At 41.2% G+C, this 16,087-nt stretch overlaps 1 protein-coding gene across 2 annotated transcripts in view; it reads right to left on the bottom strand.

Annotated features, from left to right (window-relative positions):
- LOC141158262 (cytochrome P450 4V2-like) overlaps positions 1-15,421 on the bottom strand; it is a 171,162-nt gene extending 155,741 nt beyond the window's left edge. Inside the window, exons 1-3 of one of the 2 annotated variants that reach the window (XM_073645361.1) lie at positions 15,206-15,421; positions 14,985-15,101; positions 4,980-5,068 (exon numbers count right to left, since the gene is read on the bottom strand). In XM_073645361.1, coding sequence (XP_073501462.1) covers positions 4,980-5,025 — 46 coding nt within the window. In that variant the 5' untranslated portion in view covers positions 5,026-5,068; positions 14,985-15,101; positions 15,206-15,421. The remainder of the gene's footprint in view (positions 1-4,979; positions 5,069-14,984; positions 15,102-15,205) is intronic. The other variant, XM_073645362.1, reaches the window with a different exon arrangement.
- Positions 15,422-16,087: the final 666 nt, after the last annotated feature.

Below are 16,087 nucleotides of genomic sequence, written 5' to 3'. Positions count from 1 at the left end.
ATAAAAACTGTTATTCTTATCTTCTGGCATACAACCCTTTTTTACACAATAAAACCGGTGTTTTGTTTCCGCTTCCTCGTCTGCTGTGCCGTATTTGAATCCTGCTTTGCAGTGTTCTTCGGACACTGCTACATATAAATCAGGGGACACTGGCTTCTTATCAACCAATTCAATTTATATTGATGTAACAAGATAAATGGCACACAATCAAGTAGGAGTCCAAACCAAAGTAATTAGGGTGATACATAGAACAACCCCTCCCACTATTTATATCACTGTAATTTACCATGCTGGAAGGGATGATAACAGAAACCTCGTATATTAGTATCATTGAATCTAAGGAAAGAACACATCATGTTAGCCAATCAATTTCCCTATTCAAGCCTTTAGGGTACAAAGAATCTAGTGTATAGATCCAGAAAGTTTCACGTTGCTTTAAGAGCTTGATATGATTGCCCCCCCCTCCGAGGCCTAGGCACCCTTTCTATTATTTGAAACCTCAATTGTGCCACATTATGTTTTGCTTCTTTAAAATTAAACGGAAGTGGCAACCAAGTCTTTTCACACCTAATGGTGGACTTACGGCTAGAAACCCTATCCCTTATTGAATTGTGTGGTTTCCCCTATATATAATAGGCCACAAGGGCATTTAATAAGATAAACCACAAAATTGGTCTCACACGTATAGAAATCTCGAATGGGGTATGATTTGCCAGTACGTGGGTGAACGATTTCATTACCCTTAATGACATTTGAACAGCTCATGCAGCCCAGGCACGGGAAGGTTCCTGTCCTGCAATGTCCTATAAGTGTCTGGGTGGGTGTTTGTTTTTGAGGGCCTAGATCCGCCCTAACCAACTGATCTTTGATGTTTCTTGGTCGTCTTGTGCACATAAGCGGTGGATTTTTGAATATTTTAATATTCGGGTAAGCCTTGGCCAATAAAGGCCAGTGTTTATGAATCACATTATGTATTTTCGGTATTGTTGGGTGGAAGCAATGTACAAAAGGTAGTCTCTCTAAACATGTTGGACTATCTCTAGGTGTTTCTATGCTTGTTGTTGCTCTAATTAGTTAATCTCTAAGTAATTTCTCTGGATAATCCCTAGCTGGGAATTTGCTGGACATTTCCCTAAGTCTGATGTCCCTAACTGCGGTGTTGGATACAATTTGTGTCACCCTCTTAAATTGTGAATGTGGGAGGTTATTTTTGGTAGCCTTCGGGTGACAACTCCCATATAGGAGCAAACCATTGCAGTCTGTAGGTTTGTTATAGATGTCGGTCGTTAATTGGCCATATAAGTCTTTTTGTACCTTGGTGTTTAGGAATGTAACTTCCTTGATATCATGGTTTAATGTGAAAGCGAGTTCTGGTCTAACTGTATTGATAGTGTTAAAGAAACCTAATAGACTTATATCGTCCCCTAGCCAGATACAGAAAATATCGTCAATATATCGATACCATGTGATGGCATGTTTTTGAAATAGAGAGTTGGAATAGACAAAGTCTTTCTCAAAACGATCCATGTAGAGATTTGCGTGCGCTGTGGCTACATTCGAGTCCATAGCTGTACCACAGATCTGCACGAAGAACTTGTCCTCAAAGAGAAAGTAGTTCTCCCTTAAGACCAAGTTCAATAATTCCCCACAGAGTTCCTTAGTATTGTTATCCAGATTTGCCTCATTGAGGGTGTAGGATACCGCTTCCAAACCTTTATCGTGTGAAATAGATGTATATAAGCTATTGACATCTAGTGTACAAAGTATGCTTTCTGGTGGTACTTGACCAATCATTTTTAGTTTTTTTAGGAAGTCACCTGTATCCAAGATGAATGATCTTGTCTGACGAGTATATGGTGTTAACATTTTTTCAAGAAAAATAGATAATGGATTTAGGATCGAATCCATTGAAGCCACAATGGGGCATTTTAAAGAAGCAAAACATAATGTGGCACAATTGAGGTTTCAAATAATAGAAAGGGTGCCTAGGCCTCGGAGAGGGGGCAATCATATCAAGCTCTTAAAGCAACGTGAAACTTTCTGGATCTATACATTTGATACGTTGCACCCTAAAGGCTTGAATAGGGAAATTTATTGGCTAACATGATGTGTTCTTTCCTTAGATTCAATGATACTAATATACAAGGTTTCTGTTATCATCCCTTCCAGCATGGTAAAGTACAGTGATATAAATAGTGGGAGGGGTTGTTCTATGTATCACCCTAATTACTTTGGTTCGGACTCCTACTTGATTGTGTGCCATTTATCTTGTTAAATCAATACTAATGTGTAATATATGATATATATATATATATATATATATATATATATATATATATATATATATATATATATATATATATATATATATAATATATACTTTCATCCACAATAACTTATCCTGTTATATCTATGTATACCTGTGATGTACACTTTCATCCACAATATTGTGGGTGGGGGTATTCATTACTGATTTCATGTATCTATTTTGATGTACCTATATAAACTCGTAATATATGGCCATATTACACTTTCACCCATGATGAACATAAGGGTATATATACCATCACTTAATATAGAACAAGATTAACACAGTAGAGGGCCATTCTGTTCTATTGTCTCTGTTTCAGATTAATCCCCTTGATCTAGTGAATTTTTTTCCCTTCTTCCCCTCCATAACACTCCTCAGCTTATCTTCATGGACACTAGGTACTTCTATGACCGAGAGTTAACTGTAACCCCGTAGTCTCTTGCTATTACTAAGTTGCCCATTGTGTGCAGCACGCATGCACAGGGAGAAGCGTCACAGCATCTCCATGGTCACCTTACACATAGAGGCAATGCCGCATTTTGAGACGGCACCGCATCTAGGATGTCTGTGCTAGCGTTGGCGTCTGAAGTCACTTCCGGTCACATGACCGGCAGGTCCTTCATTACGGAGCGCTGCTCCATACAATGTACTACACACCACCAGGGCACGGACCGTGCTGGCTACAGACACAGCAGTAAACCGCCTACACATATGGAGATCTAAGATAAGTAAATGTTATCACTATTCTTATGTACTTTTAAATTGGATTTCCTCTACTTTACCAACAGATCTATACTCGTAGTACAACTTAACTATATTCTCTATAGCAAAGTAGGGACCAGTACCTGGAAATTATTTTCTCCTTTCATTAAGATTACCCTAAGGTAAAATGGGATTTTTCTCTATATGCAAACATTTCTGAAGATGTTACATACATATGAAATAAGACACACTGTTTTAAATTCCCTATCACACAGGTTTTCATGAACCATATATTGGATACCTGGGATGAGGAACGGTTCATTATATACAAAGCTTACTTGGCACAGGGGTACGGCTCAATTTTCTTATACAATATTAGATTAGGTCAAGTGAACCTTTGTATTTATATTGTCACAATTGAACAGGAACCCACTCTGCCAGAAGGAACCATAATTTACACCTGAGACCTGATCTTTCCTCTTTGAGTTCCCAGTACCATTTTGCAACCATAGGGAGTTCCTTATGACCACCGGGATGCTAGACCTAACCGGTACAAACACCTACTCCAAATAAAATCTTTCATATAACAACCTACATGTAGTTTCTTTCTACCTTGGAACTGCTCTCTTTTAGATCACTGAGGGATAGTTGACCTGATGAACATATATATTTTTAGATCTCTCTACTGGAATGATCATTTGACATAAGTTCACTAAATATGGGCATATATTGTAAATAACGAATGAATTTTTTAAATTTATTTTGATTGTTTTCATTTATTTCTAGTGACACTGTGATCAAGGCCCCGTAGTGGCTGAAACCTCAGCTTTTACTTTGTCATTTATTTCATGTGATTACATTGGAATAAATTTCACTTGAAGCAAAATTATTCAGTACCGTGCGCAGTGATTACAACCTTTGACAAATAAGTGGATGATTGGATCCGTTCATGAGCACCGGAATAGACATTGTTGAGTGCTAGCCATTTACCACATTAAATTTGTTCAGGCCATAGGCACTGGACATTACAGGAATGTCCAAAGAAAGTTGCTGATGTTCTCATACTAGAAGAACAATACATACTTCTCGTGCCTCCAGCCCTCTGGCCTTGAACTCTCACTAACACAGTCTCATCTAATCAGGAAGTGCTCACCTTTTTGTATGACCCTCTCCCCTCTCATGCTGGGTTGGTCCCAAACCTAACCTATACACTACTTCCTACTACTAATATGCCCACAACTGCATATTTCCCTTCCTTAATCTAACCTCTAAGCCCTATTCTAAATTTTATGTCCTAAATCTAACTCTATACTTTCCCTATACACTACACATTGTACATTAGTTACATTATATTACAATAACCGTATCAATTAGTACCTATATATTACTTTCTAGAAATACAGTAAAATCACATTTGTCTTTCAGGAAGGAAGGCACATGAGAGACACTGTCACACACTTCTTCCAGATGGCTTGAATTCGGGATTTATATATCATATTTAGTTTGATGGTCATTGGATGAACCTTGAGAGTGCATGCATATCCAGCCACACCATTTGAAAACAATGGACATAAGTGGTGGGACAACAACACTGATCCACAAAGTTATTACCTTGCCAGTAGAAAAATGACACTTTTCAGTCACTGGGTAATAAAATGGTCTACTTCTTCCCAATATACACTTGAGCCAACTACCTCAGCATTGCCACTGAACTGAGAGATTAGCTACAGTAGTCATGTGCACTGTAGTGGTGGCATCAACATCAGAGGGCGAAACATCTGAATGGGCCAAGTATCTATGGTACACCTCAGCAGATGACCATGCTATTACTGAAATACATCTACTGTATATACAAAGACCAACATCAATATTATCACCATATGATGACCATATAGTGGTAGATACCAATTCTGCAGAATTTATAAGATTATAAGAGATTACAGTTCAGTTATAGATAGTGACTTACAGTTGACTTTCTTTCTGATGGAGTTCACTTTTCGTATCATTTCCATCTGGCCCAGACCGACATGATGACTTCTTCCAGCCCAGACTTGTCTGCAGAATTTACAACAAAGAAAATTTTGACTTCTCACATTTCCAGAACCATCCCCCATCTATTCCCAACCTGCACAAACTCCTCATCCTACTGACACACCAATGCTGAGCTGCTGGTGCAGTATGTGTCCCTATTTCGACACCTGTGTACCCCGCAAAATCATGTCCACCACTGTACCCCTTACAAAGTAATATGCCTCTTTTGTGCCCTCTAAATGGTAAAATTGCTCCATAAAAAATACTGTATAAATGCCTTGCACAAGTGTCCAAAAATGTTCGCAAACTTTTCCTAAAGAAGTAGAAAGCCAATCAAGGGTGAGTGTTTCTCGTGACACAATACAGGGTATACTGAAGAAGAATGGAATGCGTGGGTGTCGTCCATGATGGAAGCCTCTCCTAAAGCCCATGCACAAAAAAGCCAGCCTACAATTTGCCAGGGCCTATGCTGAAAAATAGGAAGACAACTGGGAATTTATACATTTTTTTAATGTATGGAGGCATAGGTCATTATATGGAGGGTGACATCCTGCAAGGGGTATAATATGGCGGGATGACATCCTGCATGGGGTATAATATGGGGGGGTGACATCCTGCATGGGGCATGATATGGGGGGAAAGGGACATCCTGCATGTGGCATTATATGGGGGGTGACATCCTGCATGTGGCATTATATGGGGGGTGGCATCCAGCATGGGGCATTATAAGGGGAGAACAGCCTGCATGGGGCATTATAAGGGGAGAACAGCCTGCATATGGCATTATAAGGGGGAGAACAGCCTGCCTATTGGGAACATTTACCTGCCCATTGAGGACCTATGCTGCCTATTGGGGGCCTATGCTGCCTATTGGGGACCTATGCTGCCTATTGGGGACCTATGCTGCCTATTGGGGATATTTACCTGCCTGTTTGGGATATTTACCTGCCTATTGAGGACATTTACCTGCCTATTGGGGACCTATGCTGCCTATTGGGTACATTTACCTGCCTATTGGGGACCTATGCTGCCTATTGGGTACAATTACCTACCTATTGAAATACCGGTTGATTTAACTTTACTTGTTCATCATTTTAAATATTATATTTGTTCCTGTATTGTTTTTTTTGCTTCAAAATAAGATATGTGCAGTGTGCATAGGAATTTGTTCATAGTTTTTTTTAAAAACTATATTCCGGCTCTCCAATGGTCTGAGGGACCGTGAACTGGCCCCCTGTTTAAAAAGTTTGCGGACCCCTGCTCTAAAGAGTAATAGTAAGATTGTTTTTAGAGCAGCGCATAAAGGGGGAGGATTGGTAGTTATGAAACGGGGCTCATATATAGAAGAGGGTCTGAGGATTCTTAGTGACTCACAACATTATTCACGACTAATAGAAGATCCGTCATCACAATAATATAAAGATGATCTAACTCTGCGCAATGGGGCAATGAATCCAATATTATTAATAAGAAAGAGAAAGATTTTTGTATCTATCAAGAATTATCAATTACTGTTTTTTTTATTTTCTCCCCAAAATTCACAAAAGTCTTACTAATCTACCCGGTCGGCCTATAATTTCGGGGATGAACTCCTTAAACAGCCAACTTATCTCATTATATTGAATTATTATTACAACCTTATTTAATTAATAAGTTACTATCTCACATTCGTGATTCCTCTCATCTTATCTCTGAATTGATAAGATTGGAACTACCACAAAATTATTCATTTCCACATTGGATGTTAGTTCACTGTATTCCGACATCAAACATGAATTGGGCAGCAAAGTCATTAAATATTATCTCAATCTGGGTGAATCCCTGCCTGGTAACCAAGCTATTTTTTTTGTTGGATGGTATTAGATTTGTGTTGAAGCACAACAATTTTTTGCTTGAGGGCGTGGCCTACTGGCACGTTAGGGGCTATGCGCTGGGTACACGATTCGCACCCAGTTATGTCAAACTGTTTATGGGTCTGTTTGAGTCTGTCCACATTGTTTGCTCTTCCCTGCCGGTGTGTCACATCTTGGTTTATAGAAGGTTTATAGACTACCTATTATTTATATTGAAAAAAGAGCAGTGTCTAATCTAGGGTGTTGATTTTCAAACATGTAGTTGGTGCCATGGTGGAATAAACTACAGCCTGGAAATTCAACACCCAGGATTGGATGCTGTTCTTTTTTCTATATGCAGTGTTTTTCCAAGTTGGCTTCTTGGATTTGGAACGTGCGTCCAGCTTAGTGAATGCTGTCAGCTCCTTTTCTTTTACTAATTATTTATATCGACTGGGACCCGTGAAGAGGCGCAATCCTTTGTTCACCAATTGAATAACAATTCTTGGGGATTGGAATTTTCTTTTTCCTTTTCCACAATATGAATTCCGTTTCTGGACTTGGCATTCTATAAAGATGAGCAGGGTGCTGTTCACACTTTGACCTTCTTCAAACATGTCGATGTGAACAGCTACCTAGAGTTTTGAAGTGGGCACTACCCTAAGTGGATCACAAATATTCCATATGGCCAATATAGGTGAATCAGAAAAAAATGTTCCACAGACAAGGAGTTTTCTAGAAAAACAGATACTAAAAAGGAGATTCAGAGAGAAAAAATACTGAGTAAAAATATTAAAAGATGCGTTTGAACATGCAAAAAAACTAAATCAGACAGAGTGTCTGAATACGGCAAGGGATTCCCAGATAAAAGACAAGGAAGTGATTTTAAAAAAAGAGTTATTGAACAACAAAATCAAATATAGTTTTATAACAACATATAACCACATATAATCAGTCCCACAGTAATATCAGGGGTGCGATATCCAGACCCTGTTCTTTCAGGAAATATAACAGAAAAACCCAACATAGTTTTCGTAGGTATATGAATCTGAAGAATCACGTTGCACCTAGTAACATCAGATCAGATTCACCTTCGACTCAACCCATACAAAGACCCTCAATACAGACATCCATTAGAGGTTACCATTAGTGTTGAGCCACCCCCGTAGTGTTCGGGTTCGGTTCGGTTCGTCGAACACCGGGATGTTCGAGGAACTGTTCGTCGAACTGTTCGTCGAACACCTTAGAACACCGTCGAACACCGTTAAAACCAATGGCAGGCAAACAAAAACACATAGAAACACATAGAAAACACCTTCAAAGGTGTCCAAAAGCTGACAAACTGCTCAGAAGACGCTTTCTTTAAAAAAGCCGGCCGGCAATTCAGCAGTGGCATACACCGGTACCCGACAATTTAGACAAGAAGGAATAGAGCCTCACACATAGATTAGATAGATAGAAACATGTCAGTCACATATATATGAAGTACAGTGACAGTGTTGCTTACTGTACTTGTCATTTAGTGTAAAGGATTTATTAAAAAATATAATAGTGTTTTCATGCACTGTCTCTTTAAAAAAGCCGGCCGGCAATTCAGCATCTGTACCCGACAATTTATAACAGACAGAATAGAGCTTCACACATAGATTAGATAGATAGAAACATGTCAGTCACATATATATGAAGTACAGTGATAGTGTTGGTTACTGTACTTGTCATTTAGTATTAAAATAAAGGATTTATTATTAAAAAAAATTGGCGTGGGGTTCCCCTTAATTTTAGTCTCTAGCGGAGGTTAAGCAGACAGCTGGGGCAGATGTTTGAAGCCTGGGAAGGGGGTAATACCCACGGAGCTTCCCAGGCTACTAATATGAGCCCCCAGCTGAATACATAGCCTTTACTAGCTATTAAAATGGGGGACCCCCCCAAAAAAATGACGTGGGGTCCCCCCTAATTTAATAGCTAGCAAAGGCTAGGCAGACAGCTGGGGGCTGATATTAATAGCCCAGGAAGGGAGCCATGAATATTGGCCCCCTCCCAGGCTAGAAACACCAGCCGTCAGCCGCCCCAGAAATGGCGCATTCATAGGATGCGCCAATTCTGGCACTTAGCCTCGCTCTTCCACGCTGCCCTGTAGCGGTGGCAGGGGGTAATAGGGCTGGGGTTGATGTCAGCTTATAATGCCAGCTGACATCAAGCCCAGGTTAGTAATGGAGAGGCGTCTATAAGACACCCCCATTACTAACCCCATAGTCAAAGTTAAAAGAAAACACAAACACCCAGAATAAAGTCCTTTAATTGAAATAAAGACACAATCCTTTATTGTTCTAAATTAAACCATACTTACCGTCACGCCCATTCCAGCTGAAGCCAACGATCTCCTGCAATAAAAGAAAAATAATAAAGCAACCTCATCCTTACCTTTCCATGGTTCCCACGACAGCTTCAGCTCTGCTACATCGAGATGACAGGCTGGACCGCAGCAGAACGCTGCCATCCAGCCTGTCATCCCGCAGACACTGAGAAGCGCAGGCATGCTTGCGCTCTGCAGTGTCTGGCTGTGACGGCATAAAGATGAGACGAGTTCATGTCCAATGAACTCGGCGCACCTCATGCACGTCACTGACAGCGTGGGAAAATTCTCACGCTGAAGCGCTGAGTGCAGGAGAATTCTCCCACGCTGTCAGTGACGTGCATAAGGTGAGCTCATGTCCAATGAACTCAGCTCACCTCCTGCACTTCACTGACAGCGTGGGAGAATTCTCCTGCACTCAGCGCTTCAGCGTGAGAATTCTCCCACGCTGAAGCGCTGAGTGCAGGAGAATTTTCCCACGCTGTCAGTGACGTGCATAAGGTGAGCTCATGTCCAATGAACTTAGCTCACCTCCTGCACGTCACTGACAGCGTGGGAGAATTCTCCTGCACTCAGCGCTTCAGTGTGAGAATTCTCCCACGCTGAAGCGCTGAGTGCAGGAGAATTTTCCCACGCTATCAGTGACGTGCATGAGGTGAGCCGAGTTCATTGGACATTAACTCGGCTCATCTGGATGCCCTCACAGAGAGACACTGTGGAGCGCAAGCAAGCCTGCGCTTCTCAGTGTCTGCGGGATGACAGGCTGGATGGCAGCGTTCTGCTGCGGTCCAGCCTGTCATCTCGATGTAGCAGAGCTGAAGCTGTCATGTGAACCATGGAAAGGTAAGGATGATGTTGCTTTATTATTTTTCTTTTATTTCAGGAGATCGTTGGCTTCAGCTGGAATGGGCGTGATGGTAAGTATGGTTTAATTTAGAACAATAAAGAATTGTGTGTTTATTTCAATTAAAGGACTTTTTCTGGGTGTTGTGTTTTTTTTAAATACTTTACTAGAAATTCATGGTGGTCATGTCTAATATTGGCGTGACCCCATGAATTTTGGGCTTAGGTCCAGCTGATAATGCCAAGCTGGCCCTAACCCCTTTATTACCCAGTGAGCCACCGCATCAGGGCCCTGGATGAGTTGGGTACAGCGCCAGAAGATGGCGCTTCTATGAACGCGCCATTTTCCGGGGTGGCTGCGGACTGCAATTTTCAGCGGGGGTGGCCCAGAAAGCTTGGGCCTCCCTGCGCTGCGGATTCCAGCCCCCAGCTGCCTAGTTGTACCTGGCTGGACACAAAAACAGGGCGAAGCCCCACGTCAATTTTCTTTAAATTATTTCATGAAATAATTAAGAAAAAAGGGCTTCCCTATATTGTTGTGTCCGGCCAGGTACAAATAGGCAGCTGGTGGTTGGGGGCAGCGCGTTCCTGCCTGCTGCACCTGACTGGACACAAATATAGTGCGAAGCCCCACGTCAATTTTTTTTTAATTATTTCATGAATTTCCTGAAATAATTTAAAAAAATTGAAGTGGGGCTTCGCACTATATTTGTGTCCAGCCAGGTACAGCAGGCAGGAATGGGCTGCCCCCAACCACCAGCTGACTATTTGTACCTGGCCGGACACAACAATATAGGGAAGCCCTTTTTTTCTTAATTATTTCATGAATTTCATGAAATAATTAAAAAAAAAATACGTGGGGCTTCGCCCTATTTTTGTGTCCAGCCAGGTACAACTAGGCAGCTGGGGGCTGGAATCTGCAGCGCAGGGAGGCCCAAGCTTTCTGGGCCCCCCCCCGCTGCAAATTGCAGTCCGCAGCCACCCCGGAAAATGGCGCGTTCATAGAAGCGCCATCTTCTGGCGCTGTACCCAACTCATCCAGGGCCCTGGTGCGGTGGCTCACTGGGTAATAAAGGGGTTAGGGCCAGCTTGGTATTATCAGCTGGCCCCAAGCCCAAAATTCATGGGGTCACGCCAGTATTAGACATGACTGCCATGAATTTCTAGTAAAGTATTTAAAAAAAACACAACACCCAGAATAAAGTCCTTTAATTGAAATAAACACACAATTCTTTATTGTTCTAAATTAAACCATACTTACCATCACGCCCATTCCAGCTGAAGCCAACGATCTCCTGCAATAAAAGAAAAATAATAAACCAACCTCATCCTTACCTTTCCATGGTTCCCACGACAGCTTCAGCTCTGCTACATCGAGATGACAGGCTGGACCGCAGCAGAATGCTGCCATCCAGCCTGTCATCCCGCAGACACTGAGAAGCGCAGGCATGCTTGTGCTCCTCAGTGTCTGACTTTGACGGCATCCAGATGAGCCGAGGTCATGTCCAATGAACTCGGCTCACCTCATGCACGTCACTGACAGCGTGGGAAAATTCTCCTGCACTCAGCGCTTCAGCGTGAGAATTCTCCCACGCTGTCAGTGACGTGCATGAGGTGAGCCGAGTTCATTGGACATGACCTCGGCTCATCTTTATGCCGTCACAGAGAGACAATGTGGAGCGCAAGCAAGCCTGCTCTTCTCAGTGTCTGCGGGATGACAAGCTGGATGGCGGCGTTCTGCTGCGGTCCAGCCTGTCATCTCGATGTAGCAGAGCTGGAGCTGTCGTGGGAACCATGGAAAGGTAAGGATGAGGTTGCTTTATTATTTTATTTTTATTACAGGAGATCGTTGGCTTCAGCTGGAATGGGCGTGACGGTAAGTATGGTTTAATTTAGAACAATAAAGAATTGTGTCTTTATTTAAATTAAAGGACTTTATTCTGGGTGTTTGTGTTTTTTTTAACTTTGACTATGGGGTTAGTAATGGGGGTGTCTTATAGACGCCTCTCCATTACTAACCTGGGCTTGATGTCAGCTGGCATTATAAGCTGACATCAACCCCAGCCCTATTACCCCCTGCCACCGCACCAGGGCAGCGTGGAAGAGCGAGGCTAAGTGCCAGAATTGGCGCATCCTATGAATGCGCCATTTCTGGGGCGGCTGACGGCTGGTGTTTCTAGCCTGGGAGGGGGCCAATATTCATGGCTCCCTTCCTGGGCTATTAATATCAGCCCCCAGCTGTCTGCCTAGCCTTTGCTAGCTATTAAATTAGGGGGGACCCCACGTCATTTTTTTTGGGGGGGTCCCCCATTTTAATAGCTAGTAAAGGCTATGTATTCAGCTGGGGGCTGATATTAGTAGCCTGGGAAGCTCCGTGGGTATTACCCCCTTCCCAGGCTTCAAACATCTGCCCCAGCTGTCTGCTTAACCTCCGCTAGAGCCTAAAATTAAGGGGAACCCCACACCAATTTTTTTAATAATAAATCCTTTATTTTAATACTAAATGACAAGTACAGTAACCAACACTATCACTGTACTTCATATATATGTGACTGACATGTTTCTATCTATCTAATCTATGTGTGAAGCTCTATTCTGTCTGTTATAAATTGTCGGGTACAGATGCTGAATTGCCGGCCGGCTTTCTTAAAGAGACGGTGCATGAAAACACTATTATATTTTTTAATAAATCCTTTACACTAAATGACAAGTACAGTAAGCAACACTGTCACTGTACTTCATATATATGTGACTGACATGTTTCTATCTATCTAATCTATGTGTGATTCTCTATTCCTTCTATTCTAAATTGTCGGGTACCGCTGCTGAATTGCCGGCCGGCTTTTTTAAAGAGACGGTGCATGAAAACACTATTATTTTTTTTAATAAATCCTTTACGCTAAATGACAAGTACAGTAAGCAACACTTTCACTGTACTTCGTATATATGTGGCTGACATGTTTATATCTATCTAATCTATGTGTGAAGCTCTATTCTTTCGGTTCTAAATTGTCGGGTACCGGTGTATGCCGCTGTTGAATTGCCGGCTTTTCATGTTTCACTGTTGGCACTGTTCCCATCGATTTGGGCAATCACTGTAATGCCACAACCTCCATGGCTGTGGCATTACAGTGAGTGGCAGACAATCCCTGCATGATTGGTGCTCTAAATAGCGCCAGACATGCAGGACACGCTTTTGGTGCACGAACAGTTATCGAACATAACCTCGAACAGCCGAATTTTTTGCAAATCGTTCGGGTTCGTCGAACAACTCGAACACCGCCCAAAACAGCTCGAATTTGAGATTGGCGAACAGTTCTAGTCGAACACCGCTCATCTCTAGTTACCATCGGTGTGGGGAAATTAAAAGTTTGAGTTGCAATATGATAAAACAGGGGTGTACAACATTCTCGTCCATGGTCACAGGGGAAGTCAATCAATATTTAAACTGCGTTGAAACTATGTCATCTATCTGTTGCAATGTGACTGCTATTTCCAGTACGTTGGCCGCACAACGCAAGCAGTCCACAACAGAATGGTCATAGGTATAATATACGGAATGGTATTATTACACATAGTTTATCCAAACATTTCCTCACTGATCACAAAAAAGATCCTAATTGTCTGAAATTTACCCCTTATAGAACAAATAACTCAAAATACATGCAACAGATTCCAGAAACTTGTTAACAGGGAGTCTTATTGTATATATAGACTATCCACCTTGACGCCTGAGGGTTTAAATGAATGTGTAGATAATACCTTCCAGTGAGGATTGCTTTTGATACTATTGCATAATTTACAAAAAAAAATTGGGGGGAAAGGGAAAAGAGAAAAAAAATTGCGAATTTTTTTGCGTTTTTTTATCTGCATATTGAATGTTTTCCAGGAAATGTTTCTATTGAATCATTGTATACAACTATACTAAAAAACAATTTTTATGGATATATGTTTGCAGGGATTGCAAATGGCATTGGTAATTGCTATTGGATGTATGTTTTAATAATACAGGTGAAGTAATGAATTAACTTTGTGAGGCCAACAAATCAGTAAGATTGTGAGGTCACTAGGGATGGTATAAATGATGGCATGTATTAGTCAGTCTGTTTCAGCCTTATGAAGGGGCTGGACCAGCTCCGTAACGTGTAGCTCAATAAATTTTAAAGTTTTTTAAACATTATTTTCTCTTCCTCGCATCCTTGGCAGCGCTTTTGAAAGCCCAATTTTTTTTCCCAAATTCTCAATCTGGATCTCCTATGGAGGTTCAGAGGGCGTAGTTGCGGCCGTAGAGGATCATTTTTGCAATTAACAGGGTTGTGCCTGCTGCTGCACAACCGGTTCAGGTGAGTAGAAGTCATTCACCTCCCTCAGAAATGTCTGTTGATCTGCTCAAGGAGTGCTTGCCATCTGTTTTTATTAAATGTGGTTTTGAGCACTTTGAGGGGTGCAGTTTTCAGAATAGTGTCACTTTTGGGTATTTTCTGTCATATAGGCCCCTCAAAGACATATCAAATAGAATGTGGTCCCTAAAAAAAATGGTTTTGTAAATTTTGTTGGAAAAATGAGAAATTGATAATAAACTTTTAACTCTTTTAACTTCCTAACAAAGAAAATATGTTTACAAAATGATTGTGATGTAAAGTATTAAACATGTAATAGTTTTTATTGTACAGAACAATCCAGTTTGTTGCCAGTATATAACGTTTCGGCCTTTTATTGGCCTTCCTCAGAGCTACAAACAAAATATAATATATACACGTAAGTATACCGTGTGAGAAAAAAAGAAAACATAGTCATATGGCAATATGCAGTATGCAAACACTGTGAATAAATCAACAAATATCTAATATCTCAAAATACAAATGTCAATACATAGAACAAGAGAAGATAATAAATCACCAAAATAAAGTACCATGTCATATCTAGAATTGTACAGACAAGAGACGTGAAGCAGGACACAAAAGAGATAGAACTACAGAGATCACCATTAGCAGGATGTTGTGACTGAATGGGTATGGCTGGAGGAGAGCTGCAATAAAATATGAGACCATATCAGTATAGATAAGCAATTAATGACCAGAAACACTATCATTTGAATGCAGATATAAAACAAGTATAAAGGTCCTCACTTACCCAGGAAGTGATGTCAAGGGGCATAAAACAAAGAGTCCTATATGGCGCTATGGAGAAAAGCACATCAGTGCTGCAGGACTGGCGCTGGTATCTGCGTGAGCCCCTGGGCATTTTATAGGGTCTGAATGGCAGGGATACATGACCTGAAGTTTGTCTACTTCCTGTTGTGCTAGTAATCATTCAGTGTATAGAAAAGGACCTGCATGACTCGTTTCTGGTCATGTGACCGAAGCACGTGATCGCGAACCCGGAAGTGACGACCGCAAAATACATGTCACCGCCCGGCGCCATATTTTTGGATCCACAATATCTCTGAATCAAAATCAAAACCTCAGTAAGTGGTCAAAATCAATAGAATAAATAAGAAATATGTTCAATATGGTCCCAGATGTGAAAGAAAGGTGAGCCTCCAACTCTAAATGACCCCAGTTGTATAAAACTCTAAAACCATGAACAATGTGATGACATTTGCTCAAGGATAAATCTATCTAAGCCAGGGGTGATGAATATAATTTTTTAGGGGGTATAAACCGTTCACTACACAATGTAGTAAGATTCTCTACTGGCACCTTTGAGTATGTTGTTAGAAAAAATTCTATCCCCCCTGATTAAGTCCACCAAGTCGTATATTTTAGACACAGGGGATTTTATCAATAACATCACACAATTAACTGATATCCCTACATCTTCTTAGCTGGTCACTTGGGATGTGACCAGCCTATACACTTCTATTCAGCACCACACAGGGATTGAAGCAGTGAGGAGGCTATTAGTGACTACGTCTATGGAGGAAAGGGTTATCCAGTTTTGCCATCAATTATTCAATCGGGTATTGAAGGAGAATTTCTTCCTGTGGGGTGATGATTTCTATCTACAAATGCA

This window comes from Phyllobates terribilis, unplaced genomic scaffold (genome assembly GCF_046119375.1).
Source record: "Phyllobates terribilis strain yellow unplaced genomic scaffold, ASM4611937v1 Scaffold_1__5_contigs__length_1240528914, whole genome shotgun sequence".
In the NCBI taxonomy this organism is placed as follows: Eukaryota; Metazoa; Chordata; class Amphibia; order Anura; family Dendrobatidae; genus Phyllobates; species Phyllobates terribilis.
This window is presented reverse-complemented; position numbering and strand designations above follow the sequence as displayed.